At 54.7% G+C, this 26,444-nt stretch overlaps 1 protein-coding gene across 2 annotated transcripts in view; it reads left to right on the top strand.

Moving 5' to 3' along the window:
- BANP (BTG3 associated nuclear protein) overlaps positions 1–12,144 on the top strand; it is a 103,011-nt gene extending 90,867 nt beyond the window's left edge. For both annotated transcript variants that reach the window (XM_082608221.1, XM_082608220.1), the window contains 2 exons: positions 8,306–8,449; positions 11,522–12,144. In XM_082608221.1, coding sequence (XP_082464347.1) covers positions 8,306–8,449; positions 11,522–11,593 — 216 coding nt within the window. In that variant the 3' untranslated portion in view covers positions 11,594–12,144. The remainder of the gene's footprint in view (positions 1–8,305; positions 8,450–11,521) is intronic.
- The last annotated feature ends 14,300 nt before the right edge of the window (positions 12,145–26,444 follow it).

The raw sequence follows: 26,444 nt of genomic DNA, 5'->3' as shown, positions 1-26,444 counted from the left end.
GAGTCTGGACCTGTGGCAGCTCTGCTGTGGATGCAGAAAGGGGATTTAGGCTGTTTGGTCCCCATATACCTTCTTGACCACACAGTAATCTCATGTGCCTCACGTCAGCATGGATTGTTCTGAGACGCGGCCTCAGGCGGGCAGGCTCCTGGGGAGGACACGGCCCCGGGGGTGGAGTTGGGTCCCAGCGGCCGTTTGCATGGTGGGTCCTTTGGTAAATGCTCCCTGCTGACTGGAACTCAGTAGGAAAATTGCGTCACGTCTTTTTGGAAGTTCGTTCTTTCGTCCCATCACAGTGAACACGACGATAATTTTTGTGGTTCTGTGGGGTGAGTTTTCCAAATTAAATAAAGAAACAGTGGGAGTCCAGCACACAGTTGGGGGGTGGGGAGCAGGGAGGGAGGCTGGCCTGAGCCCGACCCTGGCCTGCGCTCTGCTTCCTGGTCGCAACGGCAGCTGCAGCGTCAGTGTCCGTGTTTTGGCGTTTCAGCTCCTTGCCACCGTGAGGGTGATGGCTGGGCACCCTCTTCCTTCCCCGGGACAGGACAGGTCAGGTCACTTACATGCGTAATTAACACCTTTTTTGTTCTTCCAGCGCTGTCTTACCCATTGCCTACCCACCCCCACCTGACCCTTCTAGAAGCCAGAGGCCTGGAGCCCACGGGCAAGTGGAGGCCCTGGATTTGACTCTGGCTGAGTTATTCCACTCCCCCTCACCCCCACCTCACTCGACTGGAAGGTCTTAAGACACATGGTTAAGATCTGTTCCCAGGAGCGCCGCCCTCTCTGGAATGATGGGCTGAATACCGCACATCTCCAGACTTCCGCTTTTGCTTTATCATTTTTTTAGGCTTTGTTTTCCTTTCTTCCGGATCGTGATTGAGGCTCACGCCCGATGCTGGAAGGAGGAACAGAGCAGAGGGCAGAAGCTGCTTGTGTTGACGGGAGCCACTGCCCCGAGCTGTAAATCTGGCTCCTGACTGCTGGCCTGTCAGCTCTGGAAGCGCCAGCTTGCTGGCCTGGCCGTAGCATGCTTTTCTAAAACGTTGCATCCATTGGCTGGAGCCCTGAGGCCTGTGAGGAGTCTCCAGGCCAGGCCTTGCGCTGAGGGCTCCAAGAGCACCCAGGGGAGCGCTGTTCGGTCCGGTTCTGTTGTGTTCTGGGGTTCCTTGCCACTTGTGCTTGTGTCTGGCCGTGCCCCTCGTGGGCAGGAACTCCAAGTGGGATCCAAGGAAGGAGATTAGCGTTCCTGTCCTTGGGTTTAGAGGCTTAAGAATGGTTGTTTGTTTCTGGCATTTGCTGTACAAATGTACAAAATAGATTTTGTGCCGCGGGGTCTCCTGGCCGGTTGGCGGTTTGGGGCATCTTCCTCTCACCTCCTCATCTTTCTGTCATGGGGGAAGCTGCTCTTTCAATTAACATCCAGGTTTGGAAAAGTCCACTGGTTGAGTGCATTACCGTAACCAGCTGGGTTCAAGCGGAAATGCAGACACAGGTCAGTGACCTTGGCTTCTCCCGGAGGCCTTAGGTGTGAGGGTCTCGTCCTCCTCCTGGCCACCCACTTAATTAAGCTGTGTTCAGTGCCTGTCTTGTGAGTGCATGAGGGTTTTTTGCTTGGTGTTTTGTGTGTGTGTGTGTGTGAGTGTGTGTGAGTGGGTGGATTCTTGGTTGGATTGAGAGTTTTGTTTCTAAGTATTACTTGTGTGTGTGTGTGAGTGTCTGGGTGGATTCTTGGTTGGATTGAGAGTTTTTGTTTCTAAGTATTACTGGAAAGTCCTTGGGCTCCTTGCATTTATTTTAGGCTTTGCACCAGTTTTGCATTATCTCAGTTGGGTATCAAACAGCATTTCAGAACTGACAGATATAGAGGAAAACCAGATGTGTGCACTCCAGAAAAACAGCGCTTGTAGATCCAGGATTCCCTTAGTCGGCTGCTTCAGAGTCGGACACTGTGCCATTTTTCTTTGGTCTGAAAATAATGGGCTCTGCTTCAGAAACACGCCAGGGAAGCCTGTGACCGAGGCCGGCCAGGTGGCGCGAGCTGCACCCGCGTCTGCGCACGCGTGTCTCTCCGAGGGAGCGCGGCCCCCTCGCCCGCGGGCAGCTGCCCTGGGAAGCCCGGAGGCGCTGCTTCTGGCTACTGTCCTGGGAGCTCGCTGCTTTCTAGTTAGACGTTTCTGCCCCCACTGCCTGCTGGGAAAGGCTGCAAACAGAAATGAGCAGGAAGGTGCTGGCTCGTTGTCGGGCGGAGTGGGAGCCAGGCGAGCCAGGCCCTCGCTGTCCGGCAGGACCTCTGCCGCGGGCTGACCCTGTGCTCGTTCTGGGGCCGCCCCCGTCCCCCTGCCAGAGCGAGGGCCCCCGGCGGGTGTCCAGCGGCCTGGGGTGCCGCAGGGATCCTGCTGCTCTGCGCAGCGGGAGTCCTTGTCACCAGCTAAGATCCAGGTCAGCCTGACTGTGTGTGTCAGGAGCTGCGCGGTGGCCCCGCCGAGGGCGCCCGTGTGGCTGGCCCGCGGAGTGCTCCTTATTTGTCCCGGCTTCGCTGGCTCCTTTTACCCTCAGGAGAAGCGCCCTGCCTCCGGGGCGTCTGCTCCTGCCCCTCCTTCGGGGGAGGCCCTTCGGGTTGTCCTTGGTGGGGTTGTCCCTGCCGGGTGTGCTGCTGGCTGCACTGTGATGTCCCAGCTCCAGGTGGTGGTGGGGTCGCTCCTGCCCTGAGCATCGGTGGGGGCGGGGCGGGGCGCTGCAGAGCCGGCCTTCTGACTGCTTCTCACGGCCGCTCTCTCATCCAAGCTTCGTCCGCTTTTGAGAAGACGTATTCTTAAGCTGGAGTTGGAGGCGGCTCGGGCAGCCGGTCCTCCTCGTGGGGGCCTCTCTCCCCGTCCACCAAAGCCCAACAGCGCTTTGCTCTGGGTCCGTGTCCCGGACGGCTTCACCGAGCAAGCTGTTTGTCCCATCCGGGTACCCGCCGGTCACTCGGGACAGGTGCCTGGCACAGGGGCCCACAGCGGGGGCCCGTGTGACCCTCCCACCCAAGTGCGGAGGCCCCTGGGGCCCGTGTGCCACTGTGGAGGGAAGCCAGGCGAGGCCCTGGTGGTGCCTTCCCAAGGCTGCAGGAAGGCGCCGCAGTCGTGCCTCCTTGTCTGCGGGGTATCTGTTCCAGGACCCCCAGAGGATGCTTGAAACCACAGGTAACACCAGACCCGTACTAGGGTTTTCCTGTACGTACACATCTGTAATGAAGTTTATTCTACAAATTAGGCACAGTAAGAGAACATCCAGATGGCCAGAATCACTGTTCTTGTGCTTTGGGGCCATTGCGAAGTAAAAGAAGGGTGTCTTGAGCACAAGCCCTGTGATCCCGAGACAGTGGAGCCGATAACCTAGATGCCACTAAGTGGCTAACGGGTGGGACACGCAGGACAAAGGTCGGGACAGGATTTCATCACAGTACTCAGAACAGCACGAGAGCCAAACCTTAGGACTTGTTTATTTCTGGAATTTCCCATTATTTTCGGACGCGGTTGACGGCGGATAACTGAAACCACGGATGAACCGCGGATGAGCGAGGCGGCTTTGGTGGGTGGAGCAGCCCTGGAGGCTGTGTCACTGGCAGCCTCTCCCAGCCTGGCGGTGCCCTCGCTGGGTGCCACGTGAGAAGCGAGCCCCTTCCTGCCCACTGGAGTCGGAGCCCCATTTTCCATGGAGATGCTTGTGTCCCTTGGCTGCCCTTGCCGCCCCACCTGAAGAACAGACCCCCCTCCCTGCACTTTTCTGGGGGGAGCGGGGGAGGGCAGAGCCTGGAGGGTGGGGGTGATAACGAAAGGCCCGGAAGGTCTGTCCCTCCTGTCCGTGCTCATGCTCGCTCAGCGCTAAGTGTTCAGCTCATTCCTGGATCGCTTATCAAGACCAAACCAGTGTGGAGACGTTTAAAGGGCATGGCATTTTGAAAGGATTCCCAGTTGAGAATATTTTCCTACGTTTTATTTACCCGCCAGGCTGGTAATGCTCACTCGTAGGGTACCACAATGCACCTTCCATTTGCAGGGAGTGGTGGCTCATCACCAAAACCAGAGGGCAGGCAGAACTCGGAAATCAGTTCCATGATTTCATAAGTTTCATTAAAAGATAGTCTTAGATTTGACTTTAAACTCACCGTGTACAACAGTGACAAAACTGTGACAACGTTGTAATAGTTAACATTTGTAGTCGAGTCCAGGACCTGCAGGCGGGGGTGAGGTTGGGACAGGGGAGCACTGGTTACAGCCTCGCAGCTTGTGTCCCCCGGCCTCAGCCCTCAGTGACGCTGTCCTCTGTGGCACCTCCCCTAGCTCTCTCCCTTGCCGTCCTGGGGCTTCCTGTCCCTCTTCTTCCGGGCCCAGGTCCCCCGAGCTGAGTATCTGGACGCCAGCCAGTTATCTGCTCGTCCTGAGAAGCAGTCACTTCCCTTCACAGCCCGGGGGTTGTTCCAGAACGTAGGCTCCTTGGGGTCGCGTCCTGCCCACAGTGTCTCGTACGCAGTGGGTCCTTAACTGAGGGAGCAGCATGGGGGTCTCCGCGCGCGTGGGCAGCGGGTGCTGGGGCGTATCCGGTGAACGCCAGCCTCTCGCTGGGGTTTGGTCATTAGAGGCATTTTAATTAACTCGAGATGGTTTACATGGCTAGATTCAGACAGAGAAAAAGCCGACGTCCGTTTCGTACGTTCAGACTCGGTGGTGAGTTCCGTCTGCCTCCGCCAGCTGCTCGGGGTAATCTCGCAGTGTAACGTGTCTGTGCTCCGCGCCCCCTCCCCGCCCCACCCACCATGAGCGGATGACTGCGCTGAGCCCTCCGTGCTGTGCCGGCCTTCGGCTGGTGCTTTGAGGTTTGCAGAGCACGTGTGCGTACCCGCTCCTTAGGTTCTTGGTGTCCGGCTTTGATGCAGGACCAGCCTGGGGATCCAGATGCCCTAGCCTGACCTTGCCTTTCCAGGGCCCGGCTCGGGGATGTGCATGCGTCTCTTCACAGGGTGCCAGGGGCTTGGCCTTGCGTCTGGTCCCGAGGCCCCGGGTGGGTGGACGGAGCAGGCGGGCAGTGAGCCTGGCTCGTGTGCTTCTTCCTGCCTCTTCCCCGCTCACAGCTCCAGAGCTGTCACTCTTGGCGAGAAAGGCATCCTAACCAGCCCGTATCCTCCAGCGGACAAGGTCTCTCCTTACCGCTTAACTCCTCCTTTCTCCTGTTTTCTTCTGAAAGCTTTTCGTTTGAGTCTCTTAGGTTCCCCCAGAACCGCCAGGCTCGGGGCAGAGTGGACCACAAGAGAGCCAGGGCAAAGGGTGTGCGGACGCGCTTCTGAACGTTGGGCTTCGGGACCAGCTGTGCTCCACTCCCCTCCTGTTCCTCGTTCTCTTTCCTCGTCAACATCAGTGTGATCTTCACTTATTTCCGAAATAGTTACTGAGCGTCAGGTACACTGCTGGACGCTGGGTATCCGGCAGTGAACAGAAGAGACCCCTCCCACCCGTGTCATCATGGAGCCCACGTTCCCGTTGCATGGGATGAGCTGAGTCTGGAATCAGGTGCACGGTGGCCGAGGCAGCCAGGGCTCAGAGGGGCCCGGGGGCACAGGAGTCCCTGGTCCCCGCTGCCGGCCCCGTCCTCAGGGGCGCGGGAGTCCCTGGTCCCCGCTGCCGGCCCCGTCCTCAGGGGCGCGGGAGTCCCTGGTCCCCGCTGCCGGCCCCGTCCTCAGGGGCGTGGGAGTCCCTGGTCCCCGCTGCCGGCCCCGTCCTCAGGGACACGGGAGTCACTGGTCCCCGCTGCCGGCCCCTTCCTCAGGGGAGGGGAGGCCAGCGGTGGAGAGGGGGCGGTGGTCCAGCAGGCTGGACGGCCAAGCAGGCAGCTGGGGCGCAGGCCAGTGGGGAGTGGGCGCGCCTGGGGGTGGGGGACTGCCGGCCCGGCTGGCAGAGCTGCCCCCATGGAGGTCACCCCCGGGGGCCCTCGTCCTGACACGTAGTTTGTGAGAGTAGGAACAGGCCTGTCTGTTCGGTTTGCTCAGAGTAAGGAGACGTGTCGTGGCTGTGTGATTTTGGGCGGGCTTTTGACTTTTTGCTCTTTTTGGGAAAATGACTAAACTCAGCTTCCTGTCCCCCTGTCTTCAGGTCCTGCTGGCTTCCCAGCTTGGATCCTTTGACTTTCTGTCCCTGCTGGGAGTGTGTAGGCGGGAGGCCCTCCTGGGACGTGCTGTGCTTTCGTAAAAAGCCACGAGGGTGACTGAACCCCAGCGGAGGCGCTCCTGGCCTCCTGGGGAGGGGACGCTGGGCTTTGAGTGTGGGTGGCCCCTGAGCTCCGCTGCCCTCTGCCCTGCTGGGGCCACAGCGGCTGCTGCCCGAGGCTGCTCGTCCCCACGGGGTCCAGGGGATGGCTGCTCCCTGGCGACAGGGTGGCAGAGCTGCAGAACTGGGCAGGCCCGTGTCTGTCTTTCTGACCATGAATGACCTGGTGGTGGGTAAGTTCTGGGGAAGAGAAAATGAATAAGAGAGGGGACGTCAGCTTTCTCCGGTTTTTTAAAACCTCTCGTGAACTCATTAGTACAAACAGTTAACACAGGACAGGGTGGTGTTTCACAGAGAGTCGTTGTTGTCAGGTCAGCTCTTTGGGGACCTAGAAGCCGGTTCCCGCCCGGAAGGAGGAAGCCAAGGAGAGGAGCGTGGCCATCTACGTGGGCTGTGGCTGCAGGGACATGTGACCACGCCTGGTGGAGTATGCACAAGTTTGTCCTCTCACAGTCTGGAGGTCATGAGTCCAGCATGGGCCTTGCTGGCTGAAGTTTAGGGGTCACAGGGCTGGTTCCCTCTGGAGAATCCCGGGAGACAGAGGTGCTGCTTTCCTTGGCTGGTGGCCCCTGCGCCATCTTCCAGATCAGCGTGGTGTCCGCGCTTTGTTATGTGGGAAGATTCTCTGCTTTCTGAGCCGCCTGTGTGACACGGGGCCACCGGATGCTTCAGGACGCCGCTCCCACCTTGATCACCGGCTCAGTCCTATCTGTAAAGTGCCCTTGCTGTCAGGGCACATGGCCTAGGGCCCGGGATTGGGACATACCCGTCTCTGGGCCGTCACTCTGCCCAGCAGAGCTGGCCGCTACGAGATGTGAAACTGTGTTTGCAGATGGCTTCCGAAGACACAAAAGGAAAACCAGTTAGGAGGACTTTCTTCTGTCTTTTATTCTGAAAATCGAATTTTCCGGTTTTTTTCCACTGATGGATTCATTATTAAAGAAATAGAACTTTAGCTCATCAAAAACTAGAATCGCATTTGAAAGTGCAGACTATTTTCCGCATCCTCAGCTCTGACCTCGTGTGGGAAGCCGTGGGCTGGTCAGGAAGCGTGACTACGGCTGCCCCGCCCTGGGCAGCTGATGAGCGACCCCAAGAGGTGGTCCAGTGGTTGTGTAATTTGAGGGGGTGGGAGTGCAGCCCCAAGTCAAAAGCCCCACAGCTCATGGCAGCTCACTCCCTTGAATGCAGAGCCTCGGAGGCCTCCGCCCGCTCGCCGTCCTCCCTGTGGGGCGTCGAGGCACCAGTCTGCCTGCCTGCCTATTGCAGGGCGCGGTGGGCCTGGTGTGGGTGCTCGTGTGTGATGGCGTCACCCAGAGCCCGTCATGGGGACCTCATCTGTCCGTCCCTCCAGACACAGTCCAAGTGGGGTTCCTGATGCGCAGGACGGGGGTCCGTGATCCGTGATTTGTCTCCTTGGAGGCAAGTCGGATCCTCCCCCGGGATCTGGGCCTCACCCTCCAGCTTGTGTCTCCTCTCCACACACAGAGCCCTTCTCGACTCCCTCTGGAGCCTGGGGCCTTGTGACTCACATGCGCATTTCTGCTTGTTTCTCAACTCTATCAGTGGCCCACTGACTGGGGGCCGCTTCTCGCTGGAGTGAATGTGTCTTGCTTGCCCCAGGGTCGTCTGCCTGTCCTCCTGGCTGCCCTCAGGCTCCCCTTTCCATGAACCTGAGAAAGCGGTGACTCTGGGAAGGTCTCCAGGTGCTTTAGCTCCTGTTCCATCTCAGACCCGCCCTTGGCCACATCCCTGCGTTCAGTTCGCTCTTTGGGTATTTTTTCCTGTAAGGCCTAAAAGCCCGTCTGTGTGTCCAGCACTTGGATGTTTGAGGGAGGTGACTTGCAGTTGCAGTGGAGCAGCCTGGTCCTGCCGTGCACGTCCACACGGCGCACCCGCACGCCACACCCTTGCAGCAGGTGCCCTGCCCCGCGGTCCAGGTAGCATGGGGCAGCCTCTCCCGGTGCCGTCTATGCTGACGCAGTTCTGCTCTGTGTCTGCAGGTGCTGCAGGGGGCCCAGCTGATAGCCGTGGCTTCTTCGGACCCTGCTGCCACGGGGGTGGACGGCTCGCCGCTCCAGGGCAGCGACATCCAGGTCCAGTACGTGCAGCTGGCGCCGGTGACCGACCACACCGCTGCAGCCCAGGTGGGTCCTCCCTTTGGGAAGTGGACAGGGCCTGGGCCTCCTGCAGGTAGTGAACACGCTTGGGCATTTCCGCCTTGGGCCTTCTCCCGCGAGGAAGGTAAGTGATCCATGAGAGGTGCATGGTGTGGACGTAGGCGCTCGCTTGGGACTCCGTGTCTTGTAAGTGCCTGGAAGTGTAAAGGTGAGAGGTTACTTCTTGTCCCAGATTCCAGCCTTAAACAATTTCTTGAGATACTCTTGTCTCATGCAAATGTTTACCCATACATTTAGAGGCCAAATTAAGTGTACTTGAGACCTCTTTGTTCCTTGGGCTGGGGCAGGGCCGGCCCAGGGTCTGCACGCCTGCCGGCCACGGGCAGTCAGTTTGCAACCCTTGCCTGTGGCCTCTGCCCTTTTCCCCCATGGCAGCCTCTGGGGGGCCGAGCTGGGCTGCGCTGGGCTGCAGTCCTCTTCCTGCACTGCTCACGGTTGCGCTCTCCCGGGAGCCCCAGAAAAGCAGCGCTCGGGCTCCATCTGGACAGTTTCTGAGCCGTCAGGTCGGCAGGGGGGCTGCTGCTCGAGATGTACAAAGCGTTCGCACCTCTGGCCCCAGTGAGTGTGCTTGGTTGGGCGACCACTGTGGCCTCCCCTGGGTATGGGGAGCCAGGCGTGGGCCCTCGTGTTCATGCCTGAGCCTGTTTGGGGGTGGTGTGATCAAGGTCTGTCAGGGCGCGGTCCGCAGAGGGTGCCCTTGGAGCAGCTCAGGCTGCGGGTGCCAGGGTGACACGGGCGCTCTCAAACCTCAGGTTGTGGGCTTGACTCACTGACTCACTGCTGAGCACTTCTGGGCGGGGGGGGGGGCTCTCATCGCTGTGACCCCAGCCTATTGGCCCCTCCCTGCCTCCTCCTGGGACCCCCCACCTCACGCCCGGCACTGACGATCTGCGCGTATCCTGCCTTCAGCCTTGACGCTTAGAATTAACGCCCCGAGTTTCCACGCGGTCCCCCTCCCCTCCCGGCCTCCGCTGGTCGCCGTCCTAGGTGTCGTGTCCTGTCCCCGCTGGTAGCTGCTGAGGAACGCGGCTCAGCAGGGCCAGGCAGGTGGCCCAAGGTGGCCCTGGTGACCAGGTGGCTGGGTGATCAGCGGTCCTGCGGGGACTTAACCCTGGTTCACAACAAGTCCCCACCTGGCCCAGAGTTTTGGAACGTGTGTCCTGGAGAAGGCACAGCCCCCTGCTCTCCCCAGACCTGTCCACTCTGCCATGTGGGCAGCAGCCACGGCCTGGACACTTGTGCTTTTGTGCAGCGGTGATCAGAGAGGCATGTGCCACTCTGGAGATTGACCAAGAGGGCATGAGGCCGACAGAGAGCCCACAGAACTTGGGGTGGGGGGGTGGATGAACTTATTGATGTGGTGCGAGGGATATCTGTCCTAAAGAAGGACCCCTGGGCTCTGTCTGAGCTGGGCGGGTCTGACGCCCATGTCATTGCTGCTTCACACGCACGGGGGTACTCAGAGTGTGTGCCTTGAATCTGGGGTGCGTGTCGTGTGGCGGGTCTTCCTGGGCCAGGTCTGTGGTCTTTGTGCGGATGTCACTGTCGAGGGGAGCTGTGTCCACGGAGCTCCTGGCGCCTGACTTCCCGCCAGTGTCTTGGTCTCCAGTCACACCCGGCAGGTCTTGGGGACCACGTAGGACACAGAGCAGTAGATCGGAGAGGAACATATGCACTTTCCGGGGTGTCTTCCCTGCAGAAGGGCTCGGTCCCTGGGGCGCAGCCTCCTCCCTGGGCCCCTGCCCGCCTCATGCATGGGGAGGGGTCTCCCAATGGTTTCTTAGCAGGAGGCCTCCCACCCTCCTGTGGGTTTCCTTCCAGAGTTTGCTGCTCAGAACAGGGTCATACTCCTCATCTGGTGCTTGGGGAAGGACGGGCCTGGCTCCCGAAGACCCCGAGCCCCTGAGGCTGCGTGAGGGGTGGGCCTGTTCCCCGGAGCAGCCATGGGCAGGGGAGAGGGCGCCCCATCTGTGCTGGCGCCGCTGCGCTGTGTTCCGCTCCTGCCTGGGGCCCCGGTCTCCTGCCGCGTTTTGAGGACGAGGGGGAAGGGCAGCGCTCCCCACCAGAGTGTGGGCCTCCCGAGTGCCCAGCCCAGCCTCCCCACCCGCCTTTGCCCCACCATCCCGGGTGCCTGGGCTCAGAGCCGCCTCTTCCAGACCTTCAAGGGGAGGGGCCCCCGCAGCCTGTGGCAGGGCTGGAGCGCCCCCCTCTGCAGCTGCCAGCATGCGCCAGTCCACTTCCCTTTTCCAGAAGGTCCATGTCTGTGTCGTCCCTCCAGCCCAGCCCCTCTCGTGGCCTCTGGACGGCACGGAGGAGGCCTGTGCTGAGTCCTCAGATGGGTGGGGAACCGCCCCCCCCCCCAGCTACGAAAATGCCGTGTTGCCTCCCCCTTGAGCTGCAGTCGTAGGCGGAGCGCTGGCCCCGCCCGGGACTCTGCCTCCTCTGTGTGGCCTTCTCCACCTCCTCCTCCACGCACTGCCCCCCCCAGGGCCCCTCCAGCTACAGGTCCTCAGGGGAGCCACGGAGCCCACTTCTGAGAGTCTGATGTTGCCTTTGACCAGCGGCTTAGGGGAGTCTGAAAAACCCCCCAAGTGATCTCCATCTGGGAGCCCATTCTTGGTGGCTGAGATGGATGGTCAGTGACTTATTCCAAGACTGTATTTTCTTCCTTTAAACTACCTTAAAACTGTGAATATGCTGACCACTTGGAGTGCACGCCCAGTGGGAAGCGGGGGTGGGAATGGGAACGCAGCGCTGGTGGCGGGAGCTGAGGGGCATGTGTGGGAGGCGGTGGGTAGGTGGGTGGGGAGCAGGGGCCAAGACAGGGCCCCGCAGAGACGGACCGTGGCCCTGGATCTGTCACAGCTGCCGGGAGCATCCTCTCCCAGAGCAGGGACGACACTCGGGCCCCCAGCCCCACCTTCCAGCTCGGGTGTGTGTTTACTCTGTGCCTGAAAACCGCTGGTGTCTGTGACCAGGGAGTGGCCCGGACGTGCGCACTGGGCCCTTTGATAGAAAGCCCCCTCTCCCCTCTTGCAGGCGGCCGACGCCCTGCAGCCCACCCTGCAGTCCGAGATGCAGCTGGAGCATGGGGCCATCCAGATCCAGTGAGGGGACGGCCGCCGACCAGACAGGGCCCGAGCCAGAGCCGCCGCTCAGCGCTGGGTCCGGTCACCCGCACCGTTCACACGCACCCGTCCCTCGGCTTCGCACGGGAGGGGGCCCGCACACGTTCTGCTCAAGTGCATCCGAGTGCCTCATCCTCGGGGAGAGCGCCCCAGTCAATAAAGACGACGGTAGCCCCTGCCGCCCCCGCCCGAAGACCCTGTTTCTTTTGATCACCCCGCCGTGTCCGGGGGAGGAGCGGGAAGCACAGCGCGGCTGTGTTAAGTACACGCGGGAAATCAAGAACTACGATATTTTTCTCTGTTCAAACAGCTTTTTTAATTTGCTATGGTGTTTATAACAAAAAACAAAATTGAAAAAAAAGTGGAGTAGCAGAAGCCTTTTGCTGTGTGCTCTGTTCAGTGTAACGAGAATAGGTATTTGCAAAAGAAGACTAACGATTTTGATGGAAACGTTGCTTACCTACTTTTCTAGGGGGATGCTGTCAGCACTGTGATTGTGCATTTCTAATGGAATAAAATGTATTTATGACCACGGCGGCTGTCACATTGTTTCCTCTTAGGAGATGGCCCCTGGGCCTGTGGCGGCCCTGATGTAGCTGTGTGGGCCCTTCCAGAGGAAGGGGGCGTGGCTGCCCGGGCAGTCCCGTGATGGGGCCTGGGGTGCAGGGGGCTGCACGATGGAGTGTCTCCAGGCACGGTGTCCCTCGAGGCAGCGTGAGCCTTCAGAATTGGGGTGCTCCCACAAGTAAGCTGCGCTGTTGAATGGCATGGCCTCTTCCAGCCCCAGAAAGTCCCAGCTCTGGGGGGTCTTTAGAGAAAGTCGTGTCCAAAGGAGCATGCCATATTGACCGTCTAATTAACGTGTGTCTGGAATCCCAGAAGGAGAGAACAGAAGGAAGATGACACGTAAAGGATTGGGGAAGCAGAACAGATCTCACGTAGAAATACAGAGGAAGCCGTGCCTGGACACACGCAGAACGTCGAAGACAAGCATAATCCAGAAGCAGCCAGAGAGGAAGGACGGACCACCCTCATGGGGGGAGGGAACATCAGAAGCAGAGGCGTTGAGGGAAAAATGCTCTACGTGGATTTGTTTAGTAGAACAGCTGTTCAAGAACGCCGGTGACAGTTGGCATCTGGCCCAGAGCTCTGCTCTGAGGTGTACACCCAGGAGAATTGAAACCGTATGTCCACACGTAAATGTGCACACGAACATTCATAGCAGCACTTTTCACGATAGCCGGAGACTGGGAACAGCCTACAAAATGCGGTCCACCGACACAGCAGCCTTGTAACTCAGCCGTAAAAGGAAGGAAGCACTGACACAGGTTACAAGGCGGATGAACCTTGAACACGTGCTGAGTGAGAGAAGCCAGACCCAATAGCCCGCATACTGTGTGGTTCTATTTATATGAAGCGTCCGGAACGGGCAAATCCATAGGGACAGCAGATGAGCGGTGGCCTGGGCTGGGGGAGGGGAGGTGGGGAGTGACTGATCCTGCAAATGCGGATTCTTCTGGATGAAGATGTTCTGGAATTAGTGGTGCTGCTGGCCCAACTGTAGATTCACTAGAAGTCAGTGAATTGCACACTAGAAGGGGTGAAGTTTTGGGGATATAAATTATATCTCAGGATTATTAAAAATAAAGAATTGGGCAACATTTTAAAAAATGGGAACAAAAATGAGGGTGTCACCTGCAGACGATTCCATCCTATAAAGGAAGTTGTAAGACATTTTCTTCAAGAGCAGGAATATGGACCCAGGAGGAGATTCTGAGAGCAGAAGGTTGGCGGTGGGGGGGTGGGGGTGGCAAATACAACAACGAGGAGGTGTATCTAGTACTCCGTGTCAACTGCCTCACAATAAAATGTTGGAAAACATTGCTCTGAAGGTTGGGGCAGGCAGGAAAGGAGCTAAATCGTTGTAAAGCCCCTGTTCCTTGCCCTGGAGAGAAAGGATCAAGATGCTGTACTATTGTAAGGCATCAAAGTCAATATTTATAACAGACGTTTAAGAAACACAGCACAGAAAAAAAAGTCAATAAGGTGTGGGATGTCCAAACGGCGTGATTAGTGCCCTTGACCTAATCGACGTGTAGAACACGGCATGTGGCGGTCACGGGGCACACTTTCTGTCCTTCCCCACTGCTCTTTTGAACTTTATTCAAGTCACCCACACACCAGACCAGGAAGAAGTTCAAATAAGAGATCAGAGTGGAAAAGTATTTCTAATTGACAATTAAATATGACAGGTCGACATATCAAAACTCACGGAATACATCGAAAGCTGTGCTTAGAGAAAAATTTATATTTCCTTCAGATGTATTCCCAGAAGTGGAATTGCTGGATCATATGGTAGCTCTATTTTTAATTTTTTTGAAGACCCTCCATACTGTTTCCCATCACGGCTGTGCCAATTTACATTCCCACCAACAGTACACAAAGATTCCCTTTTCTCCACATCCTCGCCAGCACTTATTTTCTGTCTTTTTCATAATAGCTGTTCTGATAGGTGTGAAGGGATAGCTCATTATGGTTCTGATTAGCGATGTTGAGTCTCTTTTTATGTGCCTGTTGGCCATATGTGTGTCTTCTTCGGAAAAGTATCTATTCCAGTCCTTTGCCCATTTTCCCATTGATTTATTTGTTTTTTGCTATTATGTGAATTCCTTATATATTTTGTATATTAGCCCCTTATCAGATGGATGGTCTGCAGATATTTTCTCCCTTCCGTAGGTTGCATTTTTACTTTGTTGATTATTTTGCTGTGCAGAAGCGTTTTAGTTAGATGTAGCCTCACTTGTTTATTTTTGCTTTTGTTGCTTGTGCTTTAGATGTCATATCCAAAAAACTGTTGCCAAGACCAATGTCAAGGAGCTTTTTCTCTGTTTTCCTTTAGGAGTTTTATGGTTTCAGGTCTCACATTTAAGTCTTAAATCCCTTTTGAGTTAATTTTTGTGAGTCGTGTAAGATAGGGGTCCAATTTCATTCTTTTGCATGTTATTATCCAGTTTTCCCAGCACCATGTATTGAGGACACTGTTCTTTCCCCATTGAATATTCTTGGTTCCCTTGTTAAATACAAGTTGACCATATATGTGTGGGTTGATTTCTGGGATCTTGATTTTCTTTCATTGGTCTGCGTCTGTTTTTATGGCAGTACCATACTGTTTTGATTACTATAGCTTTGTGATATAGTTTGAAATCAGGACACATGATACCTCCAGTTTTGTTCTTCTTTCTCAAGTATGCTTTGGCTATTCGGGTCTTTTGTGGTTCCATAAGAATTTCAGGATTGTTTTTTCTATTTCTGTGTAAAATGCCATTGGAATTTTTATAGGGATTGCATTGAAGCTGTAGATGGCTTTGTGTAGTATAGACATTTTAACCTTATTGCTTTTTCCAATCCATGTACACAGGATATTTTTCCAATTGTTTGTGTCTTGAGTTTCTTTCATCAATGTCTTATAATTTTTCAATGTACAGATCTTTCACTTACTTAGTTAAATTTATTCCTAAATAAGTTATTGTTTTTGATGCTATTGTAATTGAGATTGTTTTGTTTCTCTTTCATATAGTTCATTGTTAGTGTACAGAAACAGAAACAACTGATTTTTGTATGTTAATTTTGTATCCTGTAACTGTACTGAATTTATTAGTTTTAACAGTTTTTTGGTGGCGCTCTTAGGATTTTCTATATATAAGATCATATTATCTGTAGGCAGAGACTAACTTATTCCTTTCTGACTTGGATGTCTTTTTTTTTTTTTCCCCCAGCCTAATTATTCTGACTGGAACCTCCAATACTAGATCGAGGAGAAATGGTGAGAGTGGGCACCCTTGCCTTGTCCTATTCCTGATCTTAGAGGAAACACTTTTAACTTTACACCATTGAGTATGATGTTAGCTGTGGGTTTGTCATATATGGCTTTTATTATGTTGAAGTATGTTCCTTTTATAACTATTTGTTGAGAGCTTTTATTGTGAAAGGATATTCTAGTTTTCAAATGCTTTTTCTGCATCTATTGAGATGGTATGATTTTTATCTGTATTCTCTTAATATGGTGTATTACATTTATAGGTTTGTGTATGTTGAACCATCCTTGCATCCCAGGGATCACTGTCATAGTGTATGGCCCTTTTCATGTGCTGGTGAATTTGGTTTGCAAGAATTTTGTTGAGAATTTTGCATCCATATTCATCAGGGATATTGGTCTGTAGTTTTCTCTCCTTGTGGTATCTTTGGCTTTGGTATGAGGGTAATGCTGGCCTTGCAAGCGAGTTTGGGAATATCCCTTCTTCAGTTTTTTGGAAGCGTTTGAGAAGGATTGACATTAATTTTTCTCTACATGTTTGGTAGAATTCACCAGTGAAGCCATCTGGTCCTGGACTTCTCTGTGTTGGGAGGTTTTGATTACTGACTCAATCTCTTTACTTGTATTGGTCTGTTCAGGTTTTCTATTTCTTCATGATTCAGCCTTGGTAGGTTGTATATTTCTAAGAATTTATCCATTTCTTCTAGGTTATCCAGTTTGTTGGTGTGTAATTGTTCATAGTAGTCTTTTACAATCCCTTGTATTTCTGTGGTGTCAGTTGGATGTCTCCTCTTATATTTCTGATTTTATTTATTTGAATCTTTTTTTTCTTAGTTGGTCTAGCTAAACGTTTGTCAATTTTATCTTTTAAAAATATCAGCACCATGAGCACTGTATACATTTACAATTGTTATATCCTTTTGATAAATGGATGAATTGACACTTTTATTGTTATTTAATGACCTTATTTGTCTCTTGTTACAGTTTTGACTCAAAGTCAGAACTTTTAAAAAATGTAAGTATAGTTACCCCTGCTGTCTTTTGTTCCCTGTTTATGTGTAATATCGTTTCCATCCCTTCACTTTGAGCCTGTGTGTGTCCTCAAAGCTGAAGTGAGTCTCTTTTTAGACAACATACATTTGAGTCTTGTTTTTTTATTGTTCAGCCACTCTGTGACTTTTGATTGGAGAATTAATCCATTTGCATTTAGAGTTATTATTGATAAATGAAGAATTACTAATGCCATCTTATTGTTTTCTTACTGTTTTGTAGTTCCCTTGTTCCTTTCTTGCTATCTTCCTTGTGAATTGATGATTTCTATACTGTGTGCTTTGATTCCGTTTTCTTCATCTTTTGTGTATCCCCTGTAGGTTTAACAACAGTCCTTTTAAAGCTGACACTGACTTTGACCATATACAAAAACTCTACCTTTTAACCCTCCCATTTTATCTTTTTGATGTCACAATTTACACCTTTTTACCTTGTGTATCCATTGACAAATTAATTGTAGCTATAGGTCATTTTTAATACTTTGGTCCTTTAACTTTTATTCTAGAGTTAAGTGATTAACACACCACCATATTACAGTGTTAGAGTGTTCTAAGTTTGACTATATACTTACCTTTGCTGTTGTGTTTTACATTTTCATGTGCTTTTACATTACTGATTAGCATCCTTTTATTTCAGCATGAAGAACTCTTTAAAGCATTTCTTGTAAGGCAGGTCCAGCGGTGAGGAGCTCCCTCAGCTTTTATTTCTTCAGAAAAGACTTTATCTCCCCTTCATTTCGGAAGGACGGCTGTGCTGGGTGTTCTTTGTTGGCAGCATTTCTAATATATCATCCCACTGGCCTGCACAGCTTCTGCCGAGAAACCCACTAATAGCCTCATGGGGCTTCCCTTGTATGTGAGGAATTTTTTTTCCTCTTGCTGCTTTTAAAACTCTCCCCTTGGCTTTCATTTTACACAGTTCTATTGTACTGTGTCCTGGAGAAGATAGTTTTGGGCTGAAATTGTAGGGCGATCTATGAGCTTTAGGAACTTGGAGGTCTAAATCTCCCCTCCAGCTTTGGGAAGTTCCGGCCATTATTTCTCTCCTTCTGGGATTCCAGTATTGTACCCATTATTTCTTTTAACGGTGTCCGATAGTTCACACCTGTTTTCTTCACTCTTTTTCATTCCTTTTTTCTTTCTGCGCCTCTGGTTGGATGGTTTCAAGTGGGCTGCCTTCTGGTTCACAGATTCTTTGCGCTGTTGGACCACTCCATCAGATTCTTCATTTCAGTCACTGTATTCTTAAACTTCAGGGTTTCTGGGGATGGAGGGGTGGTGTGTGTTTGTCTTCTGTTTCTTTGTTGAACTTCTCATTTTGTTCATGAATTGTTTTACTAATTCCGTTTAGTTGTCTATTTGTGTTTTCTTGTAGCTCACTAAATTTCTTTAAGAGGATTTTTCTGAATTCTCTGTCAGACATTTCATAGATCTCCATTTTTTGGTGTCATTCGTTGTAGTTTCATTAGTTCCCTTTCTTTTTTATAAAGTTTTTTTTTTTGGATGTATTAGTTCCCTTTTGTGTATCTTGTTTCCTTGATTATTCGTGATCTTGTGGCCTTGTGTTGGTGTCTGAACATTAGAAGAAGTAGGCACCTGTTCCAACTATACAGACTGGGTTTGGCAGGGAAAGTCCTTCATCAAGTCGGCCCATCCAGGAACCCGGGTGGGTCATGGGATGGTGTCCTTAGATGGGCTTGCTGCTGGAGTCCTTGGGCAGCTTCCTGCTGGTACCTGGTCAGCCGGTGGGCAGGCCTGGTGCCTGGGTTCCCTGGGGCAAGCCGGGCACCTGCAGCCTCCTGTGGGTGCTAGAGTCTGGGGTGAAGTTGGGCTCTCATGTCACTCACCCTCCCCAGTGGGGAGGGTGTCTCTCTGCTAGACAGCCTATGCCTGGGGGAGGGGAGGCGGGGATGGGTAATGTGAAACTGTCTTTTCTACCCTCCTCATTGTGTCTTGTCTGATTTCTGTGCTCCACCCACGTGCTATAATCCCTCACCTGGAGCCTTTAGCTCTTGGGAAGCATTTTCACATGTGGATGGTTGTTCAAAGGGGCATTCCTGGGAGGGGATGAGCCCTGGGAACCCCTGTACAGCCCCTTCCTGACGGCGCGCTTTTTTTTTTTTTTTTTTTTTTTTTGCGGTACGCGGGCCTCTCACTGCTATGGCCTCTCCCGTTGCGGAGCACAGGCTCCGGACGCGCAAGCCCAGCGGCCATGGCTCACGGGCCCAGCTGCTCCGCAGCATGTGGGATCTTCCCGGACCAGGGCACGAACCTGTGTCCCCTGCATCAGCAGGTGGACTCCCAACCACTGCGCCACCAGGGAAGCCCAATGGCGCTCTTAATAGTGCCTATCCTTATGAAATGTTATCTATAACTTAAAAACTTGTCACAAGGAAAATTCCAGGCTCAGATGACTTCACCGTTAAGTGCTTGGAAATGTTTATGGAGGAACAGCAGTCTTTATAAACTCTTGCACAGAACAAAAAAAGAGGCTCATGTTCCATCTTGTTGTATGAGCAGCATAACCTTGACCCCAGCAGCCACAGAGTGGAGTAGGTATTTGCCACCCTTCTAGCCAATAAAGGACATATATCTGGACTTGTAAGATAATAAGGTTTCTTATTACCAGGAAGGGAATAAAGACAGACAAGTCCATGTTGAAATGGACAAAGAGTGGGTGCCCCTAGGGAGACAGGGAAAGAGGGATGGGGTGGAGGAGGGAAACCATCTGATCATTTTCAGAAGCGGGGTTTATAATGGCCATTCATTCATTGCTGCCGAATTATTTAATGATTAGTGAGTTTTGCCCCCATGCTACTCGCCCGAAGAAAGGCAAAAGACATGCGCGCATGAACAGACCACAGCAAGAGGACCTCCAAATGGCCAACGAACGTCTGAAAAAGTGCTCCACTGGTCAAGTCAAAACCACCATGAGGGCTTCCCTGGTGGCGCAGTGGTTGAGAGTCCGCCTGCCGATGCAGGGGACACGGGTTCGTGCCCCGGTCTGGGAGGATCCCACGTGCCGCAGAGCGGCTGGGCCCCTGAGCCATGGCCGCTGAGCCTGTGCGTCTGGAGCCTGTGCTCCGCAGCAGGAGAGGCCACAACAGTGAGAGGCCCGCGTACCGCAGAAAAACAAAACAAAACAAAACAAAACACCACCATGAGATGGCTCCAGAATCACCAAGATTCGAAAGACTAACGACCTTGAGGGGTGTGCGGGTGGGGCCTCCCGCGAGGCGTGGGCGGGGCTGGGCGGAAGTGCGCAGACTTCCTACTGGGGAGAGCGCCCCGGGCGGGTGGTCCAGCAGCCCCTCCAGGCGCCGCCCCCTTCACAGCAGCGCGGGTGCCTCCTGTGGCCCGCCCTTCCCAGGGGACGCCAACAGCCGTGGGAGTGGATGGAGTCCCGCCGTCACACCGATGGGTGGGGCCAGAAGCAGGACTGTGACCCCGTTTATGCCCAGAGGGGGCAGGACGAGCCTCCTTCCTCCCTGGCGTTAGAATCATCCAGGGAGGGAGAGGCAGTGGTGAGGCGGGCGGGCGGGGGGCTGGCATCTCCGCATGTCTTAATCTGGGTGTGCTGCTGCTGTGGGAAGGTGTGCCGTGATTTGTATGCTTTCCTTGTCACTCTTCACCCTAAAAGCTTTTTTTTTTCTTCTTCTTTCTACATAAGACACACAAAGGAGGCAAGAAAGAAGGGGGCACAGGACGGGGGCTCCTCTTGGGGTACAGACGCTGGGCTGCCGAGGTCTTGCACTGCTGTGTCCCCACTGCCAGGTGAAGCAAACACGATCCTTGTGAAAGGAAGATAGCATGGAATTCAGTCCACAAGCAGTTGTGCACACTCACTACCCAGCACACAATCAGGAATAAGCAGGCAAAGGAGAGAGAAAGCGGCACAGACGAAACCAGCGTAAACAGCGGACCACGGGTGTTGGACTTCTCCCAGGCCTTCAAACAATCTGCTTACGATGTTCAGAGAGAGAAACACTGAGAACTTAAACGGTGACCTGAAAACTTTCTCAAAGTACAAAAGCGTCATTGTACAACTTTCATAGAACAATCAAAATTGCGAATTCAAGATGTAGGTATCGTGGCAGATTAGGCAGAGCTGAGATCATTGGTGAACTGGAAAATAGAAGAAAATAGCCAGAATGAAGACTGGTGTACCCAACGCTCAAAGAAGGACTTACCCCACCCTTCCTCAAACTCCTTCAGAAAACAGAGACGGAACATTTCCCAGCTCAGTTTATGAGGCTCATATATCTTTGGCATCAAAACCTAAGAAGCTAAGTAGGGACAGAAAATTACAGACCAATCTTACTCAGAGAAAAAAAATTCTATGCAAAATATTAGCAGATCAAATCTGGCAATGCAAAATACAGACAGGAGATCATTCGCTGCCTGACTTGCGGATGCCGAGAAGCACATCGGGCTTGAGGTTTTATTTTATTTCTAGGAACCGGGCTGAGCCCCCTAAGCTAAATACGTGAATTCATAAGCACGAACACAATAAATCCTTCAGGTTTTCTTGGTGCCCATGTGTGTTTAGCTCAGGAGTGCAGCCTGGTTTGTGACACAACACATTTAGAGATTAAGGGGGAAAGTCACACGATTAGCTCCACAGAAGCAGAGTCAGCCTTTGAAAAAAAATCAGCCTCTTCAAAATGTTAAAAAAAAAAAAAAAAAAAAAAAAAAGGCGGCATTCTAGAAATAAGAGGGAACTTCCTCACCTTGCTCAAGGCTTTCCACAAAGCCCGGCCGGCCGGCAGCAGGCTCACCGTTGACCCCAGGAACTTGGTTCAGCGATGAGCTGAAGGCCTTCCAAACCATGGGAGAGAAGGAAACAAGGCTTCAGGAGTGGAAAGGGAGGGACAAAGCTGTCATTTGAGGTGATGCCGTTGTGTTCTAGAAAATTCCAAACAATTTCCAAAGACAGGTTATCGTAACTGTTAGCTTAGCAAGGTTTGGGGTCAAAACCAATTTACATTAAGTCCATACATACGAACAAGTTCCCTTCTGACAGCACGTTCATAAGTACAACAAATTAGCCTAGGTACCCAACTGACACAATCGGCTACATAGTACTGTACTGTAATAGGTTTATAATACTTTTCACACAAATAATACATAAACAAGCACAAAAAATAAAAGATTTTTAATCTTACAGTACAGTACCTTGAAAAGTACAGTAGTACGGTACAATAGCTGGCATACAGGGGCATGTTTGCATCTTTGAAAGTTCACAACTTGAAGCTTTGTATGTAGGGGACTTACTGTACAGAGTGTTACTGCATTTCTACATTCCATCAGCAGTCACATAAAAATGAAACTTTAAAAAGCCTTCATTAAAGTAGCCATAAAATATATAAAATATCAAGAAATCAATCCAATTAAAGATGCATATGATGTTTATGGGGGAAAATCACGAACCTCCCGAGGGAGACCTGTCCCCATTGGTGGGTCACAAGGCGCCCTGTTGCCCTGGCCCTGGAGTCTCCTGGGCTTTGGCCCCCTCCCCTGGCATCCTGAGCTCAGGAATCCTTCACCCACTCGGGAGCCATAACCCGTTGACCGCCTCGCCCCTCACGCCCTCTCTTCCCTCCTCAACCTGCTTGAACTCTTGCTCATCTAGCAAAAGCCCACACAGAAAATCCCAGTGTTCGCCTACCTGCACAGATCAGCGGGGGAGGACCCTGCGCTTCCCAGGGGATGCGTGATTCTGCCTGGCGAGCCCACTGTCCCCTCCGCAGCCTGTTCCAGCTCCTCCCGCCCTCACTCTGCTGGCAGAGCCTCACTGTTTCGTCAGGGGAGGTGAGCACAGGGGTCACCACCAAGCAAGTGTCGGAGCACAGCTAGAAACCCACACTCTCAGTGTCTGCGTGGGGCTCCGCCCTGGAGGTGACCATGGGGTCAGGTCAGCCACCGGGACTCAGCCTCAGAGCCTCAGGTGTGCAGAGCGCACTCTGTGCTGCATCCCACGGAATCCTGACTCTGCATTAAAATCACCCCCCATCTCAGCCAGGTGAGGAGGAACCAGGCCCAGAGAGCACCCGGCCCCTGAGCTGACCCCTGCCTCTCACCGCCCCACATTCCGGCCCCCCTCCCCACGCCCCGTACCCCAACCTGCTTTCCTAGGGCCTCCCGGAGGGTTAGTCCTTTGGCCAGCTGTCCTGGTCTCCTGAGATGGGCTGTACGTGGGCTGGCGTCAGCGTGTGGTCTGGTGTGGCTGTGGCTCGGGGAGCACGTACCTTCCTTGAAAGTGTACCCCCCTACCCAACCCCGGCCGCTCCCATCCCCTCCCACACACATCCTCTGGTTGCAGCACAAATGAACACGTCGGGAAGGCTGCCGCTCTGGCCTGGCCTGGGTGGGCTCAGAGCTCGGACCCCTCCTCACCTGGATGGGCCTCCTCTCATCCCCGCAGTGAGTCTCGTTTTCAGAAGGGTCTGTCCCCCGCCACCCCACACAGCCCAGCCATTTGAAGTCACCGGGCAGTAACCCTGTCCCGGGTTCCACTCTCTGGACTGTGCCAGGCGGAGGGTAATGAAGGGCCCGGCTCCACACACACGGGGGCTGGGGGGAGCTCCTTCGGCCGCGTCCAGAGGTGGCCAACTCGGGAAGCCTGTTCCTGTCCTTGACCGTGGACTCCGGGAGGAGGGGTCAGAGCAGAGCCCCCAGCGGCCCCTGCTCGGGCGCAGGGCTGGTCGGTCAGCCTTGAGGTTTCTCGGTGACCCCCCACCACACACCCTGAGTAGGGGACGGATGCCAGGCGCCCAGGGGCTTTTGAGAAGGCTGGCGACCCTCCAGAGCGGAGTTGGGGGCAGCGGCCAGCAGCTGGTTTAGGGGAAGGAGTCGGCGTCCGCCCTACCAGTCGGATGGAATAACAGACTGAGCAGGGCCTGTGCGAGCCGTGCCTCTGTCCATTTCCTCTGCCAGAAAATGCGGAAATGGGTCAGGCTCTGGTTCCCCCTCTAACGGCATCAAAGACCACTCACCCACGCTGCCCGCTTTCTAGGACGCTGCCAGACCACACAGAGCCTGCCGTCCACCTGCCTTCGCTGCTCCCTCCCTGAAAACCCACGTGCCGCGGCCCTGGGGGAGCGAGCGGCCACTTGCTGGCTCTACAAGGAGTGAGATTTGCCCAGAGAAACCCGGATCTGAACGTTGCCGGCAGATGCCAGGAGTTGCCAGGCAGTGGTTGTGACTGTCCTTGTCGTGTTGCTTTACCACTGGGTTCGTTCCATGAGGCCGTAGGACCCATACGCCCAGGCTGGGTTTCTAGGTCAGCTGCCCTCTCGGGAGGACAGGCAGAGGGCCGAGGGGCCGTGATGCCCAGAGGAAGCCGGGAGTTGGGGGATGGTGGGCGGCCTGGCCCGCCTGCACAGCTGGATGGCGGTCTGAGGTTCCCGTAGGACTCGGCTGCTTAGTGCCACCCTGGAACCAGGCTGCAAGCCCAAGTGGGCAGAGCCGGGAGGACTGGCTGCAGATGCCCCTGCTGCGCGGCTGGACCTGAGCCCCTGCCTGACCCTGGGAGGTGCCCACTGGGGCCCTCCACCCCCACCCCAGTTCCAGCCTCCTGAGGCCCGGGGAGGGGCCCTCGCCATGCACTCCCATGGCCGTGATCTTCCGTAAAGTTTGCACGGTGACGTCGTAGCTGCATTTGGTTATGACCACCGGCGTGACCCCCCTCACCCCTCCCCTCCTGGCACGGGCGCTGCGGTGGCTCCAGCTCGTCTGGGGCCTGTCCCGGGGCAGCAGGCAGGGGATATGGAGCGTCTGGGTTTAGTGGGGTGACGGGTTTGCTGTCTCTTCTAGTAGAACTGAGCACCGCTAGCTGTCCTGGGTGTAGATAGGGGCGGCGCCCAGGGGGAGTCTGAGCGCCCCCGGGCCCGATGCGCCGAGTGGTGACGCGGGGATGCCGCCACCACTGCAGCACCGGCAGAGCAGGAACCAGGTGTTCACCACTCTGCCGGTCTGGCGTCCATGACTTTGTACTGCTTTTCCTGAAAAGGACTCCGCAAAGTTGCGTAAGCTCTTGGCCTCACAAAACCTGGATTTATTCTCCATCTAGCCACCAGCTCCCCGATTCGAGGGAGCTGGTGGCTGAAGAGCCCAGAGGGAGGGACGAGGGGTCTGGCCTGGGATGTGGGCGGCGAGGCTGGTCTTCAGCTCATTCCCTGTGCACTGTCCCCTGGGGGACAGTGCTGGCCCTGCTCCCTGAGAGGATCTCCGGGTGTGACCACCCAGGGGCCCTGGCTCCCGGCCAGGCTGGTGGGTGTGGGGCAAGGCCGCTCCTTGGAGCCCCAGGCTCTCTCCGCCCACCCGCTGGCAGCCTGCCTAGTGAGGACCTCGTGCTGGCCGGGCTGCGAGGCCTGGGGCAGCTCCAGGACCCCTGAGCCCGGACCCGGCTTATCGTGGCCCCGCTCCCCCCCGGCCTTGCTGTTTTCAAGGATGATCTCAGTGCCGTGGGTGTAGCTGACTGCAGGCCTGTCTTTGATCTTTGCTGGAGTTTATCACGAGCCCTGCAGATGGATCTCTCGTGCACCCAGTACAGTTTGCTTTATTCCCGTGCTGCTTTCTCCAGCTGGGACCAGGCCCCAGAGGACCCGGCCCGCTTGCGTGCCTGCGAGAGCCCCCATCCCGGCCTCCCTGACTCATGCGGGGCTGGTGGAGTCATTTCACCCACAAGCCACGGGTGCCAGAGCCTTGCCAGCGAACAGAGGGGACAAGGGTGGGTTATAGGAGGAAACCGAGTTTCTCAGCAGGGTGATCCTGAGCCCGCAGGAGATGCTGGTCAATGTCTGAAAACACTGGGGGGTTGCAGCTTGGGGGTGGGCGTGCTACTGGCATCTAGTGGGTGGAGGCGGGACCCGGGACGTCAGGTGCGGGAGTTGTGAGCAAAAGGGGGTGGGGTGGGAGACCAGAAAGCGCTGGAGGCCCCCATTTCCCCCCGCAAGGCCGGGAGCCCCTCTGGGCACAGCTGGCTTCCCACCACGGGGCAGCCCTTGCTTTCCTCGGCGGGGACAACGGGGTGGCAGTGGAGCACAGGCAAGAGGGCAGAGGCACCGTGGAGGGACGCCCTCCCACCCTGGTGCCTGCCCTCAGCATCCGTGGAGGAGTGGGCCGTGGATGGACCAGGCCCGGGGCCCCCTGTGGGTGCTCTGGGCACTGGGACACGCCTGTCCTTCGGGGCCTTGCTCAGACCCATGGTCCTGGGGGCCCTCCTTGCTGCCCACCCTCCTACCCCACCCCACGGACCGGAGGCCCTGCAGTCCCTCCAGCCTGGGCCCTCGTCCAGTGTGAGGCCTCGGGCAGTAGAGCAGGAGGTAGACAGTCAGGAGGGCTCAGTTCGGGTCAGGAGAGGCCGGTAGAGGGATGAGCAGAGCTGGGCCTGTGGACGGGTCAGCCCCACACCTGGGGAGGATGGATGCGCTCCATGCAGAGGCGGAGGGGGGTGGTTCGATCCATCCCTTTACTGGCCATGCGAACGACATCAGCCTCCCCTGCAGAGTTACTCCTTCCCTCTTTATTATAAGTAACTATTTTGTAGGAAAGCACTTTAAAACTACACAAACATCCCATGCTTCCTCAGACTTCCACTTACTTGTCTATTCATCTGAGTATAAGCTCATGAATTACAATTTTTTTCAACAGGCGGTAGTCTGTTACTGTCAGGGCACCCTGTCAAGCTGGCTCCAAGCACGTTGGGGGCCCCCGGGGGCCCTGGCCGGCTTCCTGGCCGGCTGGTGTTTCAAGATGTTCCAGGAGCATCTGGTGTTTTCTTGCCCAGGTTGGAATCGGCCATCTCACCAAGGAGTCCCGGCCACTGTCAGTGGAAGCTGGTGTTTAGAAACCATGATCTGGGTGCTGGGGTGCCCTGGGTCCTTGCTGCTGGGGTGTCCCAGCTGCCAGCCCTCTCAGTGGACAGAGCTAGGACTTGTACAGACGCAGGTCCACACTCACAGACACCC

The sequence above is a fragment of the Mesoplodon mirus genome, assembly GCF_964341445.2.
Source record: "Mesoplodon mirus genome assembly, chromosome: 19".
NCBI classification, from domain to species: domain Eukaryota; kingdom Metazoa; phylum Chordata; class Mammalia; order Artiodactyla; family Ziphiidae; genus Mesoplodon; species Mesoplodon mirus.
This window is presented reverse-complemented; position numbering and strand designations above follow the sequence as displayed.